Source organism: Nomascus leucogenys, chromosome 25, assembly GCF_006542625.1.
Source record: "Nomascus leucogenys isolate Asia chromosome 25, Asia_NLE_v1, whole genome shotgun sequence".
NCBI lineage: Eukaryota > Metazoa > Chordata > Mammalia > Primates > Hylobatidae > Nomascus > Nomascus leucogenys.
In genome coordinates this window covers 19,443,058-19,465,172 of record NC_044405.1, presented here as the reverse complement: position 1 = coordinate 19,465,172, position 22,115 = coordinate 19,443,058, and the positions used below count along the sequence as shown (strand labels likewise).

The 22,115-nt window shown below is 46.0% G+C and overlaps 1 protein-coding gene across 1 annotated transcript in view; it reads right to left on the bottom strand.

Moving 5' to 3' along the window:
* MRPS6 (mitochondrial ribosomal protein S6) overlaps window positions 1-3,870 on the bottom strand; it is a 68,127-nt gene extending 64,257 nt beyond the window's left edge. The window contains exon 1 of the mRNA XM_030806010.1: window positions 3,653-3,870. Within this exon, the coding sequence (XP_030661870.1) occupies window positions 3,653-3,697 (45 nt within the window). The 5' untranslated portion in view covers window positions 3,698-3,870. The remainder of the gene's footprint in view (window positions 1-3,652) is intronic.
* Between the last annotated feature and the right edge of the window lie 18,245 nt (window positions 3,871-22,115).

The window sequence follows — 22,115 nt, the reverse complement described above, 5'->3', positions numbered from 1 at the left end:
TGAACACCTTCTGGGCAACGGGAATGAGACGTAATTAGCGTTCCTAAAGTAACCAACCACAAAATACTTATGTATTGCACAGATTTCTTTCCTCAGATTTCTTCTTCCTGTATACCCAAAGCATAAAAAGTGTCTACAAAGTTTCATCTTTTTCCTAAGCTCCTCTACATTACACAGTATGTGGCTTTACCATTCATGTATTGGCACTTGTCTTTTACCTAACTGAAATACCAACCTTTAAAATCTAATTATCAAGTGAAACCAAAGGGCTTCAACCATTTTCCCACTCTCAAGAGAGCTCATTCACCAAACACATGACCCCTTTTTCCTCATCTACCTCAAAGTTCTCACTGCAGGGGGGCAGGGTGGAGGTGGATACAGACCTCACCATCTCACAGGCAATCCATTTCTTTTTCCATTGTCAGACAAGGTCTTCCTCACACTGAAATGAGGCTACCTGGGACTGCAGCCTTGGTCTCTCCTTTGTGGCTATGTCCTTTCACATTACAGCCTTTGAATACTGTGTTTTCCAGAAGTGAATAAAATTCTCTTGATGCTATCTGATATGGGCGTTAACAGGACTTTTAAAATCTTTTTATTCCAGAGACTCTTCTATAAATATGGTCTAAGACTGGTCTAAACAACTAGTTTTTCAAATTGCTTGTCACCTTTAAAGGCCTAGTTTCACAGCATCCATTACTTTACTGTCATATTTCAGAATTTAACCACACTTTTACCTACTTTTCACGCTAAAGTAGGGAGAAAATAGAAATAACTTTTTTTATATACACACATTTTTAAAATATCAAGCTAAATGGTACCCGAAAATAAATTTCTTCTTAGAAAGACTAGTATCTATATTCATAAATGCCCAAACTTGGAAGTACAAAAGTAGATACTCATAATCAACTCCTACTTGCAAACTGAGAAAAACACAGTATTGGAATTTCTGGGTGACTAATTGTACAATTGTATAGTCCAATAGGACTTATTCTACATAATACACTCTTGAAATCTTTCAATGGGGGTTCCCGCAACTGACTTTGCTACAATCCAGATACTGTGACAGCCAACACAGGGCCTGCATTTTAAATTTTAAAACTTTGTAAGCTCAATTTAAAGGAGTCAAGCTAGGGTCAAAACAAAGTAATGAGGACAGGGAGCAGTTAATATTCTCCAAACAGACTAAGAATGCTCTCCAGGCTGAGTACTACAGAGAAGAAACAGGAGAGCAGGCTGGGAGTCCAAAGGCTGGAAAAACTACAGTTTCTTAACTTCCACATCCGCTGTTAAAGTTGCCTAACACAGAATTGTCCTCAATTCCAAGATGCATAAATGATTTGGGGGAGGAAAGGAAAATACATCATATTAAAGGGGTAAAGAGGTATACACTTAATCTAAAAACGTGAAAGATAACGCAACTTTGAACTGAAGAGCTTCAATAATACCCTTCTTGCAACAGAAGCACAAAGTGCCTCAGGTTAGAACTGTGGTTTCTCCAGGGCCTGCTACCGGTGTGCAAGCTCACAGTCTCATTTTTCATTTCATAAGCCTAGAGTTAACTTTTTAAATTCGTTTCCCCCCAAATATTCATCCTATTTTAGAATCCTATTTTCCTAAACTGAAAGCAAGCAAACTGGTCTAAAACCTGGAAGTCTTTGTGTTTGTGACACATTTACAAGCTACAGACAGGTTTTTGAACAAATAAGTGAGAAGCTGTTGTTTAATATTACTTTATTTAGGTCAAGGATCTCCTCAACATAACTTCACCATTGTACATAAGTCACCATTGTTACAACCTTCTATCTACTGCCATGGGGCCTCTTTCTCCAAGAGGCAGTTCATCTTTATTATCTACTTTCTAGGGCTTTTTTTTTTTGCCCCCTTTCCTCATGCGAAGATTTCAAGGAAGGTTATTATTTTAACCAAATTACACTCGGTTGATCTGAACTAGAGTGAAAAATGGGTGCTCCACATCCAAAGGCTATGTTATTACAGGACATAAAAAAATATGGTAAAAGAAATACACTTAATACTTGCAACTATGTTAACCAAGATACTTGGCAACTATGGCAAAAACAAAGGGGAGGGCAAATCTTCATTTCAAAGGTTTACAGAATGAGCAAATATTATTGCCTACAGGTTGCCTCTTTCAGTGTCACCTGCTACCTCCCCAAGACAAGGAAACAAAAGGAATTTCAGTAACGATTTCCCAGGTTCTACACTTCCTAAAACACATAAAGAGAGGGCTTAAACAACTTCCACCTAATTAAAAATCTTCCCTTTTAATAATGCTTTGTTTTCACTGCTCCTATCCTTTCCGAGTTACGTATGCTGGTAAGGAAGGAGGAGGGCCAAGAGGGATATTCAAGAGGCTGAATGATACAATCTTAACTTCTTCCAAATCCATGAAGAACAAGCTGGGGGACACAATGGCATGCCTGGCCAGGCTGTCTGGATCTCATAGAGAGGCACTGGCGTCCTTTCCCAGTTAACAGTATGCAAAGCACACTTCCTAACAACCTCCCGACGCTCCGTGATTGTTAGTTTATCAATTGAGCTTAGTTCAACCAAACTTGGTAATACTCCTCGCAATTGACCCGGAGCCTGATTTCAAACGTAAAAATGCGTCCACTCCTCTAGCGCTGTAGGAAGCTGTGCTTACAAAGTTCGGACATGCTACAATGAATTTTGTTTTATTACACCTGGTGGACAAAAAAAACATACACCAAACTACGTTACCGAATTCCGAATTCACGGGAGAATGGGGATTTCGGCGACGACTTGAGGAGTACATGACCCAGGACAGAGGACGAAGTGAGCTGCCTCCGGGCCGCGGGCCCCTGTCCTTGGCCACGCCGTCACCTGAAAGGGGCTGCTGGTTCGCTTAGCATCCCTCCAAACCTGAAATCCCCTACCTCAAAATCAATCAAAAGCAGGGGGAAGAAAGTGTCTTCTGGAGGCGCAAGAAAGGCCACAACTTGGATGAATGAAACTGGGCTAAGGGCACCCGGAGCGGGATTTTCGCTGAAGTCAGAAAAAGAAAAGTCAAAGAATTTTTTTAACATGAGAGCGATTGCAAGAGACCGGGATACAAACAACGGCACAAACACGCTTTGAAGGAACGCTTTATTGGGCGCGGACGTTCCGGGCGGCCGGCGGGCGCTAGAGCGGAGGCGGGCGGCGGCGGCCGGCGGCCGGCGGAGCGGGACGGAGCAGGCGGCGGCGGCGGCGGGGCCGGCGACGAGGCAGCTTCACGACTGGCGGGGACGGGCCGGAGCCGGGCTGGGCGCTCGCGCGTGTCCTCCCGCGGACCTTCCACTGGACTCCCGCGGGCCGGCGCCGGGATCGGGGTCGGGGCCCGCTCGGACCGCCCCGCCCCCCCCGCCCGGCCGGCCGCTTGCGAGGCACACCCTCCCGGACCGCGCACACGCGCAGGCACACCCCCGCCTCCCGCGCGCACGCGGCCGGGCCCGGCCGGCCCACGCGCGCCCCCTCCCCGCGGACGCCCGCCGCCCGCCCGCCGCCCCGGCCTCCTCCCAGGAGTGCAGGAAGGCCCGGGGTCCCGCGGCCAGGGCGCGAGGGGGACGGCGGCCTAGCGGCAGCGGGGGCGCCCGCGCGGGAAGACCGGCTCTGAGGGAAGGTCACTTACCCGCTGCATGGCTTTCAGGATTAAAGCCAGCTCGTAGCGGGGCATGCCTGGAGGATCGGCGAGTGCGGTTCGGAAGCCAGCCGGTTCCCGGGACGCGAAGGGGCGGGACGGCGCGGACAGTGGGGAATCTAGTAACTGCTGCGCCGGAGGGCTCCCAGGCGGCGAAAGCACGCTCCGGCCGCGCGAGCCCGGGCTTAAAGGCGCTGGCAGCTGCGCAGACGCCGCGCCACGCCCCCTCAGCGCGCCCCGCCCCGCCCGCGCGCCTTGCCGCCGCCCCGCCCCCTCTCCGCCCGCGGGCGGCCGCCACGCCCCCTTCGCAGCCCCGCACCCGCCGCACCGCCCCCGCCCCGACCCCAGCCCAGCCCGCTGGCCGCTGCTAGGGGCGGTGCTGCAGACTCGGCCCAGAGCGGCTCGCGGCGGCCGCACGCCCCCTCGCGACCCTGCCTCCCCCTACCCCGCCTCCCGCCATGCCTGCCACCTAGCTCTCGAACCGGCTGGAACTTTCCATGCCTTCCTTCTCCTCCCGGGCGGCGGGCGAGTGAGTGCCCGCCAGTGCGCGTGCGCTGCGGTGCGGTCTCGTCCGTGCGCGCGCCCCTCGCCCGCGACTCCCCGGCGCTAAGGACCTTCCCGGCGGAAGGCGGGGTCGCGGCCGGCCAGGGGGCTCTGCGGCCAACGGCTGCTCGCAGGGGTTCTGGAACATTCCCGCCCAGGGTCGGTGGAGGGGTGCAGCTCTCGCCCCCAACCACAGCCCTCAGGTCTGGCGCGGCTGACCAGGCCCCCTACCCGGCGAGGAGCGCGCTGGCACAGGCCGTGGGCCGCGGCGCGCGGGCTCGGGTCTGACTCAATCCCTTGGCACTGCGTGACCTTGGGCCGGCTGCCTGTGCCGAAAGTGGGGACCCGAGTGAGTTGATGCACGTAAACCTCCGAGGACGGTGCCTGGTACACACAGGCGCGATACGGGCATTTGTGGTGTGCGCCTGACCTGCCCCCACGTGTTGTAGCCGAGGGCGGGCGAACACCTTAACTCTATCTCATTTGTTTAAATGTTTGCTCAGCTTTCACTTAAAGGCTAGGCTGAGTGCCTGGGAGACCCTTTAACAACTGTCCGCGGTGGGCGGGGGCATGCATTCTGCACTTCCCATCCCTTTACACACACAGGGTTCTCCGCCCTCCAGCCAGGGGCTCTGCAAATGCAGTTTTCTCCAGCGCCCTTCCTTAGAGGTTGAGTACCCTGCACCTGAGGCCCCTAGCCCCTTGTTTGCCCAATTAAAAGCTCTGTACGTGAAGTGTTTATCAACTTAAAGTGCTTTAATGTTAATAGGTAAAGTTTAGTGAACACTTATTTTGCATCAGGTCCCATGCCAAGGCTGGTGGATGTGTCTCCTAAAATTCTCACAACAGCCCTGAGGTGACAAAGATTCTTTGCTTGGCCAAACTTTAGTCAGGCTTCTGAATCTCATGCTAGGCCCATCTGTGCTCTTCCTTGTAAAATCCAGTTCTAGCACAACCCCCATCCCCTTATAGCAGATCACGTTCCTCATCTTCCTCTATCCGCCAGTCATGTCTTTTCACCCTGGCCTAAGTTCTATAAGAATCCTTTAGATTGGTTTAGCCAGAATCCCTCTTCCCCCTGATGGTTACTCTTAGTGATTTTACATGGGGGAATTTCTACTTGCCCACGCTGCATTCAGAGTTGAGCCCACTCTGTCTCCCCGGGGTTTCCCTGATCCCTGTACCCATCGCGTTGGTCCTGAATAAAGTGTTCCTTACCATGCTTTAGTAAGCATCATTGAGTAATTTTTTTTTAAACAGAGGCGAGCACTATTAACCCCATTTTAGGGATTAGGAAATAGAGGCACAAAAAGTTTTGTAACTAGTCCAAGGTCATACAGCAATAGAAACAAAGTACTTTTAGCCGCACCTCTACCCTTCTGACCTCTGGTTCTCCTACCACACAGATGAAGATGCTGGTTATTATTCAGTGGATTAACCATGTAGTCCACGTAAGCCAAGATTAGAGTACCTTTGTTACCTTACCCAGTGGTTACCATTTCACATCCCATGCGTCTATTTGTGACATACGGGAGGTAGGAGATGAACCCAAGTTTTTCTGAGATAGCTGGATTTTAACATTTTCTATTCTACAACCCATACCTGTGTGAAGCCACACAGGTAATCCAAATTGCCTGGCTAAGTGTCAATTAACTTCATGTTTGGTTTAAACAAGTAGCGTACTATAAATAACAGAAGGAAACAAGGAATTTCTGGACCTTCAGAAGTGAGTTCCAGGCTGGGTGCAGTGACCCATGCCTGTAATCCCAACACTTTGGGAGGCTGAGGCGGTGGATCACCTGAGGTCAGGAGTTTGAGACCAGCCTGGGCAACATCGTGAAACCCCGTCTCTAATAAAAATACAAAAATCAGCTGGGTGCGGTGGCGCGTGCCTGTAGTCCTGTCTACTCGGGAGGCTGAGGCAGAAGAATCGCTTGAACCCACTAGGCGGAGGTTGCAGTGATCCGAAATCGCGCCACTGCACTCCAGCCTGGGCGACAGAGCGAGACTCTGTTTAAAAAAAAAAAAAAAAAAGTCAGTTACAGATTTTCTATAATGGTCCCACGTCGACTGTCCCCCGTCTTGTCAATTACATGACTCAGTTTAGTAATGAGAGAATATAGACCCTGTAGTAACATGCCAAGTCAAACACTGAGGCGGCGCAATGAGCTGAGTTCAACTCAGAGCATTTCCTCTTGGAAGCTCCCTAGTTTTCCCCTAATGCCCAGGGATGAGTGAAGACCTGGCATCTTCTCTACCCCTCCTTCTAACTTGACAACTGGTACAAGGAAATTAACCTGACTGCATAATACCTCACCACAGAGTCAGCATACCCAAGCCCTCCCAGTCTGGTAGCCACCCACGGACTCATTCCACTTCTTAAAAGTAGAGAGAGGGCAGCTACTGTGATTTTCCCCCTTCGACCTTTTTTTAAAAAGCACAGAAGCGGCCGGATGCGGTGGCTCACGCCTATGATCCCAGCACTTCGGGAGGCCAAGGCGGGCGGATCACCTGAGGTCGGGAGTTTGAGACCAGCCTGACTAACATGGAGAAACCGCGTCCCTACTAAAAATGCAAAATCAGCCGGGCATGATGGCACATGCCTGTAATCCCAGCTACTCGGGAGGCTGAGACAGGAGAATCGCTTGAACCTGGGAGGCAGAGGTTGCAGTGAGCCAAGATCGTGCCATTGCACTGCAGCCTGGGTAACGAGCAAAACTACATCTCAAAAAAATAAATAAAAAATAAAAAAGCACGGAAGCAGAATGCTTGTGGCTTCATTTAAAAAAAAAGATTTTTTTTTAAATCACGAGGAATGCTGTTGCAAATTTAGTGTCTTCCTACTATAACTACAAACTTAAATTCACCAAAACAATTTTTAACTTTATACTATGTATAGTCAGCATAGTAGAAGTATAACATATTACTGCAGCATTTGATATATTAATTTAAAAATGACTCTAACTTTTAGATTCTCCAAAACATTTATTATGGTGTATGTTTAAGATTTGATTAACCGGAGGTTTGATTAACTTTTAAGTAAGTTTTTTTGAGGGAGAATAGGAAAGAAGAATAAGAACAGAAGTTGAAATCCAGCCCTATTTGTAATAAAGGAATCTCAAGATATGCCCTGGGTCAGTTTAATCACCTTTACCTTCTTATTTTATATTGCCGTATAATGAGACTTGACCTTGAGCTTTCAATCGTTAATCCTCAAAGATGGCCATTATTTTTATTACTGAGTCCAACATTTTGAGCATTAACATTAACTATGAACCAGAACCTATGTTAAATTATTTGCACGTATTAACTCTCAGTTCTTACCACAAAGATATATATTATAACTGCCCCCATTTTACATATAGGGAAAAGGAGACTTCATAAACATCTTCAGCAACTTGCCCCAAATTATGCAGAACTCAGAGCCTGCACGCTTAACCCCAATACCATACAGCATTATGTTTACTAGCCAGTGCAAACTGAGCAACTATCTGTTGATCAACCAAATTTTATTGTAGTCCTACTCTGTCCTCTCACCTGGGTGATGGCAGTCTCCCACTCCTTGCACCCATATAACGCCCTCCCTTGAGTGGCCACATTCTCGCCTTGCACAGACTTCTTCCTTCTGCCATGAAGCATATATAGGTCTCTTCTAGCTAAGGGGAAAAAAAAGCCTTGTCATAACCCTGTTATCCTCTCAAGTTGTCATTTTTTTCTTCTTCTCACAGCCACATATCCCCAGACCCACTGCATCTTCCAGCCTTTGCACTCTGTGTTCCCTCACACTGTCACCACTGGCCTTCCATTTGCCCACCAAGTAGCAGTTTCCCTGGCATCATCGTCAGGGACCTCTCTGCAGTCCTGAGGGTCTCTTCTTGGCCATCCATGATCCTGTACTTTTGGGGTTTTCCTTTGCCTCCTTGGTCCCTGTGTCTGGCTCCTTTATCCCCTCCTGTCCCTGAATGTGGCTGATCTGCAAAGCAAGGAGATGTCTCAGCAGCAAGGATTTAAGGCAAGACTTGCCCATAACATGAGTTCCCATGATCCAAGTGTATTGGAGTTTGGCTCTGAACAGCCTTAAACTGATCTTTCCTGCCAGAATCCCGATTTACTGTAACAGTACAGGTGGGCAGTGGAAAGTGTATAAATGAGTGATCTCCTTGTCTGTAGATAAGGAATCTGATACAAAAACAAGGTACATTATTTATCCGAAGCCATAGAGCCCTGGGGTGGCACAATTCAAAGAAAAAACTTTTGCTTACCATATTCTTCTTGGGCATGCACTGCGTGCCATGATGCCAGTTTTACTATTGCTAATGGATGAATCCACCGTGAGTGTGATACTCCTGTATTCTAAAAGGTGAGTTCTTTTTCTTTTTTCTTTTTTTTTTTTTTTTGAGACAGAGTCTCCCTAGTAGCTGGGATTACAGGCGCCCGCCACCATGCCTGGCTAATTTTTCTATTTTTAATGGAGACGGGGTTTCGCCATATTGGCCAGGCTGGTCTTGAACTCCTGACCTCAAGTGATCCACCTGCCTCAGCCTCCCAAAGTGTTGAGATTACAGGCATGAGCCACTGCGCCTGGCCATAAAGGTGAGTTCTAACAGTCATTGGGAAGAGGTAAGATAAACACAAATCATCATTCTGCTTAGGTAACCTTGTGTCTCTAAATACTGCCCCCAGAAAGTGGCAAAATGTGACTGTTTCCAGTTAATGGAGACAGTGATCCCACGGTAACACCAAATCATCTGTTAAGCTGTCAGTCATCACTCTCATCAGCCTGTCATCTTCTCCTAGATAAAAGTGAGCCTCCATTCATGGTAAAGTATACTCCAACTCCCCAGTTTTGCATCAGTAAGTCCTGGGATTGTTCCCTAACTAACTCCTAGGACCTGGGCTTGTAAAACCCCCATTTATTTGCCTTGCTGCCCTGTGTGTATCTGTGTTCCTCAGCCAATGTCCCAAATGCAAGTCACATTTCAAATGTATTTCGTTTGTAACTGTTTTATCAGTGAAACCGCTGGTATTTCCTGATCCCCCTACACTCACCCTCACCCACCCTTTCAGACCTTCTTGGCCATGCCCATTTGCTTCGATTCTTCTTTTTCTTCTCCATAAGCTCCCAGGTGCTACATAGGCTAATTTGTACCTCTCTAACTCTGTCAGCTTGTACATGCTATTGGTTGTGTTCCTTGCACAATGGAATACTGTGTGGAACTTCTTAGGACAGACATTTGGAGAGCTCTTTAAACATTTTCTTTCTTTTAATCCACCGATTTCATGATTATTTTTCTAACTTTCATCAACTGAGTGGGGGGTGTGGTTCAACTTGGGCTCTACTTATAAGAAAAAAGGTAAAGGAAAGATTGCCTAAATCTCATGTTCTGTTATTTCCAGTCCCATCTCACCCTACCCTGCCAAAAAAAAGTTATGGGATGTTTTTGAGAGATATTCTCCTTACTACAATATCTTTTTTAGGAAAGAGAGAACTTTTTTTTTTTTAACTCTTATGACTTTAAAAAGACAAAATACTGCTTGCATCACTGCTTGCTGAAAGAGTTAGTTTTTTCTAATAACAAGATTGTAAAGTGTCCCCCAACAGGCCCGCAAGTGTTCTTAATGTTAAATGTCAATAAAGTTGGACGTATTAAACAGCCTTATGTTCTTTCTCCACGAGTGCAAAATCAGAAGAACACATGTGGAAGCATTTTAGATTTAGTAAAGGGAACAAAGGCCAGGCACCAGAGACTGCTGCGGTGGGCAGGGGTCTCCAGGGGCTGGGCCTCCCCGGCCAGGCGCTAAACAAAGGGCCTCGGGAGGACCCCGCAAAATCAACTGGGGGGCAGTCCTCAGGGCCAGGCGGGGAGAGCTGGGTGAGCCAGGCCCACTCAGCATGGAGTTTTTTAAGGCTGGAGATGAAAGGACAGAAGGAGATGAGGCCCAAAAGGATTCAAAAGGGGCAAGCATGTGTGCTTTGGAATGCAGAGAAGGGCGTTGTGGTGGCTGCAGAGAGGAACGGTGGAGACCAGAACCAGAGGGCTTGGTGACTGTTGAGATGTGTGAGGGCCAGCTCGCGGGGCCAGTGTCAACTGCGGTCTTGGGTTTCTTCTCCAGAAACATTCTTGACCAACTAGCCTTTGTTCTGGCCACGTGCACCTTTGGTATTTCCACAGCTCCTAATGTAAGGCTTCTGTTACACTTCAATTCATTAGCATTTCTTCTTGGATGTTTTATTTTCATCGGTCTTCATAGCAACATGATCATCTTCTGAGGAGCTGAGGTAGTAACTCTTATTTCTCTAATAGTCTCTTAATTCGGGGCTTTAACCAAGAGGAGGGGGTCAGTCCCAAAACCTTCACTGGGTCCCCACCTAAGTGTCATGACACCGCCAGGCAACACTTCCTGGTAAGACAGTCAGCATGCAGATGTCATCTCAAAGTCCAGCCCTCTGTGAGGCTCATGCCACCCCCTGTTGCTGGGACTGACTGGACGTGGTTCTGTTGATCCACATGGGAGAATGCCCTCGTGATCATCAGCCAAGGTTGAACAGAGACCCAGTAAAAGAAAACAGAAAACAACCCATTTTTTAAACATTTTAAATGAACAGACACTTCATCAAAGAAGATGGGCCAATAAGCACATGAAAAGATCTTCAACATCATTAGTTATTAAGAAAATACAAATTAAAGCCTGGCGTGGTGGCTCACGCCTGTAATCCCAGCACTTTGGGAGGCTGAGGTGGGCGGATCACGAGGTCAGGAGATCAAGACCATCCTGGCTAACGGTGAAACCCCGTCTCTACTAAAAATACAAAAAATTAGCCGGGCGTGGTGGCGGGCGCCTGTAGTCCCAGCCACTTGGGAGGCTGAGGCAGGAGAATGGCGTGAACCCGGGAGGTGGAGCCTGCAGTGAGCGGAAATCACGCCACTGCACTCCAGCCTGGGCGACTGAGCGGGACTCCGTCTCAAAAAAAAAAAAAAAATACAAATTAAAACTGGAATGAAATACCACTGCATACCTATTAGAATGGCGGAAATTAGAAAGACTCAAAAGACAAGTGCTGTTGGGAAGATGGAGCAACTGAAACACGCACTGCTTATGGGAATGTACATTGTGTGATCATTTCAGTAATTTCTTACAATGTTATACACAGACCTACCTTGTGACCAGCCATTGTACTCCTAGGTATTTACCTAAGGTGAATGAAAGCATGTGCCTGCACAAACACTTGTACACAAATGTGCACAGCAGCTTTGTTTATAATAGTCAATAACTGAAACAACTCAAATAACCATCAGCAGGTGAATGGAAAAACAAATTGTGATATACCTATACAATGAAATTCTGCTCAGCAATAGAAGGAATGAACTGTTGATATATTCAACAATACGGATGAATCTCAAAATAATTATGCTTAGTGAAAGAAGCCAGACAGAAAAGAGTACATACTAAATGGTTCTATTTATATATAATTCTAGAAAATGCAAACTTATAGTGACATAAAACGAATCAATGGCTGCTTGGGGTCAGAATGAAGCAGAGAGATTATGAAGTGGCATAAGGAAACTGAGGGCATGATGGATATATTTATTATCTCGAATAGGGCAATGGTTTCATGGATTATATATACACGTCAAGTTGTATACATTAAATATGTATGGTTTATTATACATCAATTATACCTCAAAACTGTAAAAATATAAGTCATTCACATCATTATGCTCAGAGGAAAGTAATTTTGGTTTGTCTGATGTACATCTGTCTTCATCTTCCTCTGTTTCCCCTTCCCCAAATTCCTGGATAAAAGGATCAAGATCACACCCACTTCTGGTATTCAAGTCAATTAAGCCAAAACAAACAAAAAGTCCCATTAAGTTCTACAGGAGATGCAAAGAAGTATAAGAAATAGTTTACAGGAGATGCAAAGATGTGTAAGAAATCTAGGTAGCAAGAGAAGATATAAATGTGTTTACAGTTAAATTGTCTTAACAAGATTGAAATATCTATTCTAAAAAATAGAAAACATATAAAAAAGAGTGTGATTAACTGTCTAATCAAGATTAAGGGCAAAAATTTCCAGAGAGGGATTACTTTGAACTGGGATGGTTCAGGAATGTTTCATGTATGATGTGGGACTTAAGCTGGAATGTGAAGAATGGATAACATTTTACAAATAAGAGGGAAGAGAATGAGCACAAGATGTTTTGGTGGGGTCAGAGGGTGGTGACATGGAGTGAATAAGTTTGACAGGAGGAAAGGTTTCAGTAAGAGAATCACGGGACTCAACTCTACAAAAGTGAGACCAAAGTGGGAGGGACTTAAGCGCCAGGCAGTGTCTAGACTCCCAGCCTTGACTTCATCTTCACATGAGGAAGAAGTTGGGAGATAGCCTTTCATCACCAGAATCATTCAGCAGAGTGTGTACGCATGTGAGGGAAGTAGGAAAGGAGCTAACTCTTGAATAGACAAGTCCCTCCCAATTCTGAGCCACTGGTCACAGATTCATGGGCTTCAAAATCATCTTTGCAGGTAGCACAGGATATTTGTCTCATAGCATCTTGGTTCCTCTTGGAGGTGGTGCCTGACTCTCATGCCGGAGTCAACAGAGCCAAATTTTCCCCTTTCCTACCCTGCATTTAGTCAAGGAAGGGAAGACATTCAACTGCAGCCAATCAGACTCCTCCCCCATGCTTTTGAATCCTGAGTGAACAACATGGTGACATGAGGAACAGTTAGAGTGACTCATGATGTTGGCCAGACCCTTCCTGCTGCATGCCTGTGGTTTCCAATCTTCCTGGTTACCAGCCCTCCAGAGTGCTTTTGGTTCCTGGCCAGTCCCCTGGTCTCTAGTCCGTTCTGTGATTCCCCCAGATATCATTTCAATAAATTTCATTTTTGCTTTACACAGAGTCTGTTTCTGTAGCTTATAGCCAAGAATCCTGACTGACAGAACTCTTTGGGTCATGGCACTTCAGTTCCCTGCATAACCTATTGGTCTTAGTTCAGATCCCTGGGGCCGTATGGCACAAATCTACTCCCTCTGTCACATGAACTCCTATGTCTGAAGATAGTTTTATGGTCTATCCTGAGCCCTACCTTCTCTGGGCTAAATGTTCCCTTGTTCCTCCTCCTTGTGAGATGGGTACTCCTCATCTCACATGGGCTAAGTTGTTTCCGCAGCCTGGGTGCTTTTTCCAAGAGTGCACAACTGCCCACATTTAGACCTTTTGTGACTCAATAAAAGTCATTCCTTTTTTGTTTTCCCATGCAAAGACTATATTATAGCCTGGGTACTGGTTCGGCTACTGAAACAAAAGTCAAAGCAACAGTGACTTAAACGAGACTTTGTCTCTCATGGAAAGATCTGAATGTAACCAGGGCATGGGACTCAGGCTTTTTCCAGCTTGCCATCTATTTACAAGACATAGCTTAAATCTCATGGTTCATTATGGCTGTTCCACTCCCAGCACCACGTCCACATTCCAGGAGCAGTATGGCAAAATAGAAGAAAGACTTGAGTGATTCCCTTTAAAGAAGTGGCCCAGAAGTTGAACCCATCACTTACACTCGTATTCCATGGATCAGAACTTAGTCCTTCCTGTGGACCTGCCTTGCCTTCAAGAAAGGCTGGGAAATGTAGCTTTACGTTGCAGAGTACGGTAAACTAGCAGTCTATGCTATAGACCATATAATGCAATTTGGATATCACCCTGTAAATTATTCTAAGTATAATAAGATGTTATACAAGTCACAAATGGTTAACTGCCCATAACTTTCTAACACTCAGTCATTGCTGGGTATTTTGCAGTGATTATCAGGCTAGAGTTACTGAAAGAGTTGAGTTTTAGGTAAGTTTGGTTTTATGGGCTTACCAGGGCACATGCCTTGGATCAGTCCCTGTACTCTCAAACCCAAAGGTCAGATCTGCACTGGAATTTTCCACTAATTGAGACAACTAAGTAGCTATCTCTTTTGAAAACAAAACTCACAGGATTGCTTTACACAATTAGTTTAATATATTTTCAGGCATATTAGGTAGAATTCTTTGGGTTACAAATAGTAGAAACTGACTCTAGATGAATTATTATAAGTGTACCAGATGCCTCCCAGGACTCGAGGCAATATGCAGCCGACAGTCTCAGGAACTGACTAGAACCAAGATGCTCTCCCCATTTTGTTTCTGTTTCTCTGCCCGTCAGCTTTCTTCTCTCTCTGAAAGGGCCCCTTTTCTCTGCTCTCCAATCTGCGCAATAGATGGTAGCTGTTCTCAGCTCCTTGTTCCACATATAATCCCTCTAACCACCAAGGGATAATCCGAGGCTCTCCTTCAACTGACACTCGATTAGCCTAAACTGGTTCATTGGTCCACACTTGGGCCAATCAGCCAGGTCTAAAGAGTAGATCAAATCATATCACTGTGGCTGCTAATAACTACCTCTGAACCCTACAAATTTGGGAGGTTATAGGTAAGGAGAAAGTTTGCAGCAAAGGGGAGACTAGACAGGCAACCCAATTGGGTGTCTCTTCCATTCATGTGTGTGTTGAGAGCTGTCGTAATTTTAGAAATGTAACTGTGAGCTTTGTGACACAGAGACACATAGAAACATAAGGGGGTTGGAGGAGAAACCATGCCTTCCTCAGGGATTTTTGGTCATAAGTAATAGAAACCCATCCAAAGGTTCTGCTATGGTTTGAAAGTGTCTTTTGAAAAATTCGTGTGTTGCCAATGTGATAAAAGGTGGGGCCCTTAAGAGATGATTAGGCCATGAGGGCTCCTCCATCTAGAATGGGATTAGGTGCCCTTTTAAAAGGGCTTGATGGAGTGAATGCACCTTGCTTGCCCTTCTGCCTTCCACCGTGTGAAGACACAGCATTCCTCCTTCCAGAGGATGCAGCACTCAAAAGCACCATCTTGAATGCAGAGACCAAACCCTCACCAGACAACTGAACCTTCCAGCATCTTGATCTTGGACTTCCCAGCCTCCAGAACTATGAGACAATAAATTTCTGTTCTTTATTAAACTTCCTAAGACATTTTTAGTGCATTCGAAGTTAAAATATATCTGATTCTCTAAAACACTTCAAACACCTGATACGGCAAACTCATAAACCTGACAAGATCTTTCTAAGCCTTTAAGCAATTATTGAAATTTAATAAATCTAGGGAATGAGGTTCTCTTAAGCTTCATGGTGGATAAGTATCAACTGTTTTCTAGTGTTAATTCTCCCCTCTTTTCCTTTTAGCTAAAACCCTTAAGCTTTAGCTGGATGCATGACCACACAACCACAGACTACATTTCCCAAGCTTCTTTGCAGCTGGCTGTCACCATGTAACTATGTTTGGGCCAATGGAATATGAGCAGATATGATGTGTGCTACAATGAGCGCATCTTCTTAAAGACACATGCCACAGACTTTCTTCTTTCCCACTTCCCGTTGATGTAGTAGTGAGCCACCATCAACCGTGCTTATGAAGATAACACCCTAGGCCAAGGGAGAACCAAAGGAGAGAAGGAACCAATTCCTTAGAAGACCTCAAATCACAAGGCTGCTTGGCCTCCAGCTCTGGACCATTTCACTATTGACTATTAACAAAAAATGAAATAAACTTCCATCATCTTTGAGCCATTATATTTTGCAGTTAGATTGTACCCCAATAATACAACTTCCAAAGACTATCCACAAATTCAGTTAGTTATATCCTCTTAAATGTTTCAAATTAAAATTGCAAGTGTAATATGCCAGGCTGTCTACTATGTTAGATTTTCTTCCATGTTCCAATCTCTTTAAATAACCAAAAGATTACAGTGATGATTAAAAACTTATTCCTAACCTTACCACAAAAAGAGTGTGTCTTCCTCCATTTTTTGCTGCTGTAACAGAATACCCAGACTGGATAATTTATAATGAATAGAAATTTATTTCTCACAGTTCTGGAGACTGGGAAGTCCAAGATCAAGAAGATAGCACCTGGCAAGGGCCTTCTTGCTGTGTTATCCCATGGCAAAAAGTGGAAGGGCAAGAGACAGGCCAAGAGAGGGCCAAACTCATCCTTTTATAAGGAACCCACTCCCACAATAATAGCATTAATCCATTCATGAGGGCAGAATCAAAACCAGAGTATTGTCAAATTTTATTGATTCTCATATTGAATCACCCTCTCATTAGGCCCCACCTCACAACACTGTGGCATTGGGAATTAAGTTTCCAACACACGTTTTTTGGGAGAGACAGTTAAACTAACTAAAGCAGAGTGCTATATTTTGTTGAATCTAAGATATAAGATTCAACATTTTTTTAGGATATCACTAAGGTAGAAAAAACACAAACATTTATAATTTTTTGGAAATTTTCAACTTTTATTTTAGATCACCATTTATAATCATATGGTGCCATTGATTTCTTTTTTTCTTTTTTTTTTTTTTTTTTTAGACAGAGTTAGTTTCACTCTTTTGCCCAGGCCAGAGTGAAGTGGCACAGCCTCAGTTCACTGCAACCTCCATGCCCCACCCCCCGGATTCAAGCTATTCTTCTGCCTCAGCCTCCTGAGTAGCTGGGATTATAGGGCGCCCACCCCATGCCCATCTAATTTTTGTATTTTTAGTAGAGACAGAGTTTTACCATGTTGACCAGGCTGGTCTCAAACTCCTGACCTCGGGCGATCCACCTGCTTCAGCCTCCCAAACTGCTGAGATTACAGGAGTGAGCCACTGTGCATGGCCTGATGCCATTGATTGTAAAATGCATTCCCATTCCCAAGATGATAAAATGTAAAACACTGTGCACCTTAGAATCAATAAAATATGACAATATTCTGGTTTTGATTCTGCTCCTCATTGATTCTACCCTAGTCTCTACATTTTCCAAGGGTTGCAAAGTCACTTACTCAACTAAGGGGAAGAGAGTTGCTGTCTCCAGTTAACTGAGTCTACTGGTGGCAGATTCAGGACCTTGACTCAGTTACAAATTCAAGTTCTTGGTAAAGAAGTAAACACCAGATCTGGACACAGGTGCTTTGTACTTCCAGAATGATTTTGCCTGAGCAGCCATGAATACTAGAGTTGGAATAGTAGAGTTGGAACTTGTCTGCTGTGTCAAGAGAGTCCCTCTGTGCCCACATCTTTGCCCTGGGATTTAGTTTCATAACAGTATATTCTGGGTGGCTTTCAAATTTCACCTTATGTCAATTTTAATTGAAACCTCTGTCAGCTTTTCATCACCTGATTTGAGTGGGCAGATCCTACAAATACATGCACACTCTCACCCATACATACACACACCAGGCTAATCTCTTTGCTGAAAGATTAGGATTCATTGAATGAGTGCTATTTGCAACACTCTTTATATTTTTGCCTATCTCATTGGCCATCATTTTGTAATTATTACATTAAAAAAGTAAAAACAAGGATTTATCAAAGGACTCGAGTGCATCCTAGAATCCAGGAACAGAACGTACATCCAGGGCTCCTGGGGAACTAGACAAGACATCCTTGGTTTCTCTGGGACTACATGTATCTTGTCTCTGCTCTGCTCATGAAGTATCTGACATCACCGCACCCTCCCCATGCCATCTTGTCTCTCTGGAGACAAGCACTCTCTGCCTCTACAGGCCCACCATGGAAGATGGCTAACCCATAGCCCAGGTGTCCTGGGGACACACATGCCAAGTTCAAGTGACAGCAGATACCACCATCTCTGATCAGGAGGAGGAATCTCACTTGACATCCATCTTCAGATCCGTCTGAATCCATGAGAGTACAGTGATGGCATACAAATGCTTGCTTCCCAGAGAAGAACTATCCAAGAGAATTGTAGGCAGAGCAGGTCTCACCAAAGGTGGCTAGTTGGCAGCAGTACATCTTGGTGGTCAAGAGAATGGAGCCAAAGCCAGACTGCCTGTGTCCAACGACTGTGTGCCCTTGAACAAGTAACTGAACTTCTCTGTGGTTCAGTTTCCTCATCTGTAACATAATCAGACCTAAGGCATAGGGTCATATCCAAGATACCACACACGATACACGGAAAGTACAGGGCAGCCTGCAGTGTGGGAAGTGCTTAACAGCGGTTTGCCATTATTGCTATGAAGGCCCAATGCTTTAAAAGAAAAATTGATTCAGATCACCAAGCTCTGCTTGACACTTATTCCCCAGATGTCCCCTCTTTCCACAGCTGGGGAAACCTGACTCCACTTGAAGGCTCAGTGGCACTCCAGGAGCTGAGAAAAAGCAGATCGTAATGAGCAGAAGGGATGTAAGGAGCTCTAATTTGGCTCTAACACAGTGCCCGGCTCCCTCAGTGTTCCCTGCAGTACATAATGGGTTTGCAGTGCCGTGAGGCTTCAGTAGAATGTAAGCTCCAGAGAACAGGGCCTTGGTCTAATCATGGTAAGGTCCTGGCCCCTGATACAATGCCTGACACAGACGGTGATGAATAGATATTTGCTGGAAGAATAAGGTAGGAATTTCCTCTAGATCAAGCTTGTCCAACCCGTGGCCCGTGGGTCTAATGCGGCCCAGGATAGCTTTGAATGTGGCCCAGGATGCCTCAGTATGGCTTTGAATGCAGTCCAACACAAATTCATAAACTTTCTTAAAATCTATGAGTTTATTTTGCAATTTTTTGAAACGCTCATCAGCTATTGTTAGTGTTAGCATACTTTTATGTGTGGCCCAAGACAATTCTTCTTTCAGTATGGCCCAGGGAAGCCAAAAGATTGGACACCCCTGCTCTAGATGGTGGACTGTCCCCACTTAGCTGGGGATGTCAACCTCTGCGGCCCCTCTGAGGGTGGTACCTGAAGCCTTTGGCTAGGTTGAGTCCCCAGGGAGGGAGACGAGGAAAAGGGGGTCCAGCTGGAGGCTTGAGGAGCCTCAGCCTTGGAGCCATGGGCTCCATTTGGGACACAGGTCTCTGCCATTGCTGCTCCCCCCACATCCTCTCTCCCTGGAGGTGCCTTCAGCATGATCCCCCTCAGAGGGCCTGAAACACAAACAGCTGGGAGGAATAGAAGACAGCAGGAATCTTCTAATCTAGAGTAGGGCAGGAAAGGGGGTCCTTCTCCTTTTCTGGGTCCGCAGCTGTGCAAAACAGTAACGTTGCAACACCACTGGTGTTTTTCTCCCTCCTCAGGTGGGAAATATTTACCCTACCTAGAACAGCTACAGCACACACTGGTGTCCCATCCCTGTGCCCAGGTCCCTATCTTACCACGCCATCCAATCCCAGTCTCCCTTCCTGTCCTCTTGTTGGCAGACCTCCCGGATACCAGGAAGCTTACCCCACCTCAGCCAGCGTGCCCCTCTGTGCCAGCTTCTTAATTTCCCTGAGGGGTACCCGTGATGCCATCACTCTGGTCTTGACGGTGTTATTTCCTTGTGACCTGGATGTCTCTTGGCCTGCCCTGCTCAGCCGGAGCGTCCCACAAGAGGATGCATACTTCACTCCCATGAGCCCCACCCCGGGATTTTCATAGCTACTGTCAGGGACAAGTTGTGGGAAATGGGCCTCAAATGCTTTCCAGAAGCTTCCTTGCTCACTGCATGTAAAGCTTTAAAGCCCTCATTTAATTGTCTTCTTCCCACATTTTAAAAGTCAACACCCCTGAGGTGGGGTGCAGTGGCTCACACCTGTAATCCCAGCACTTTGGGAGGCTGAGGCAGACAGATCACTTGAGGCAAGGAGTTAGAGACCAGCCTGGTCAACATGGCAAAACCCCTTCTCTACTACAAATACAAAAATTAGGCAGGTGTGGTGGCACATATCTGTCATCCCAGCTATTCAGGAGGCTGAGGCATGAGAATTGCTTGAACCCAGGAGGCGGAGGTTGCAGAGATCTTGCCACTGCACTCCAGCCTGAGTCACAAAGTGAGACTCTGTCTCAAAAACACACACACACACACAGACACACACACACACACACAAACAAAAACAGAGAGCCTTGGCTGCCCTACCCCAGGGAGGGGGTCTGGTTCCGCCCAGGAGGCTGTGCCCACAAGCTTCTGGCTAGCCTCTGTAAAACCTCCCCAGATCGATAGATAAGCCAAGAGGAGGAATTGAGTCATAGGGAGCGGGTAGGCCAGGCTGGGGACAGGACAGGGATAGCCCATGCTTGAGGAACAATCGAGAAGAGGAGGTACCTGTCAAATTAGGCTTCAGGGTTTTAAAAGATTGTTATTTGTATTTTGCTATTATAAGATTACTATAACCTCATTACAGAAAATTCGGGAAACAAAAAAATGCTCATAATCCCACAATCCAAGCTGAGCCACTGTTGACACTTTAGAGGTTTCTTTCTAAACTTTTACGGATATGTGTTATTTAATCAGACCATACATATAATTTTATATTCCATTTTTTCATTGATATCTAATCATGAGCTTGTCCATGTTTTTAACTAGCATTCATAACTGTTATTTAGACTTGCTGTGTTATATTCTACTCCAGGAAATGCCAGTGTCCATTTAATCTTTCCCCTGCTCTTGAGTGTTTCAGTCAACACTTTTTCACTCTTCATTTGTATAGCAAATCCCTAGATGAACATCTTTGTTCTCTGGCTTTTTCTGCATTTAGGAATGCTTCCTTTGCTTGGCCTTCCAAAGCGAAATTTCTCGAAACTGATGGCTCCTTGGGTCCACTGCCAAATGTTTTTTTTTTTTCCAAATAGGGCATCAGCAGTGCTGAGCAGACCTCGGGTTAGAATCAGAGCTAGGGGGCCAGGCTCGATGGCTCACGCCTGTAATCCCAGCACTTTGGGAGGCCTAGGCAGGAGGATCACCTGAGATCAGGGGTTCGAGACCAGCCTGGCCAATACGGTGAAACCCCATCTCTACTAAAAATACAAAAAAACTAGCCAGACATGGTGGTGCATACCTGTAGTCCCAGCTACTCAGGAGGCTGAGTCAGGAGAATTGCTTAAACCTGGGAGGCGGAGGTTGCAGTAAGCCGAGATCACACACTGCAGTCCAGCTTGGGCAACAGAGCGAGACTCCATCTCAAAAAAAAAAAAAAAAAAAATCAGAGCTATGGGAAACTGAGGCCAGAACAGCAAGGATCCTGTGTTCTCAGTACCTGAAACACTGCAATAAAATTTCTCCAGGGCTAGGCTAGGAGGTCAGAAGATCTAGGAAGAGGAACTAGGGATGATTGGAAATGCCTGAATCGTGTGGAATCAGTGCCAAAAGAAAGTGGGTAATGAGTCTAGACATGTAATTGCCCACGTGCATATGGTGCCTCCAGCTGTACCACCCTGAACAGCTGATTGCTCAAGTGCTATACAGCAAAGACCAAGAGGTGGAAAATTGCAGGCAAAGTACAGGTGAAGGCCAGGACCCCAGGGACATATTTTTAAAAGAAGCTCTGGCTGGGTGGGTGGATTGCCTGAGGTCAGGAGTTCAGGACCAGTCTGGCCAACATGGTGAAACCCAGTCTCTATTAAAAATACAAAAAACTAGCCGGACGTGGTGGTATGCACCTGTAATCTCAGCTACTCGGGAGGCTGAGGCAGGGGAATTGTTTGAACCAGGGAGGTGGAGGTTGCAGTGAGCCGAGATCACACCACTGCCCTCCAGCCTGGGCAACAGAGCGAGACTCCGTCTCAAAAAAAAAAGAAGCTCTAATCTCCTGGGAGGTGGCATGGAAAGTTACTCAAAGGCGGAAACTGCCTCATCCAAATGGTTCCTGAAAGCCACCCCACCCTGCACTTCGCCCAGGAAACCATATAAAAAGGGAGTTCCAGCATCCACTCCCTTCTTGGTTCCAAGCTGCCTGCCTCAGCCCCTTCCTCCCACCTCATTCTGTCTTGGATTTTATTTTTTCAGCTTCCAACCTGGGCATTGTTTCACTATTGCAGGTGAAAATGACAAGGTCCTCTTGCAGCTGCCATTGACTCCCCCAAACCATAACTGGTTCCACT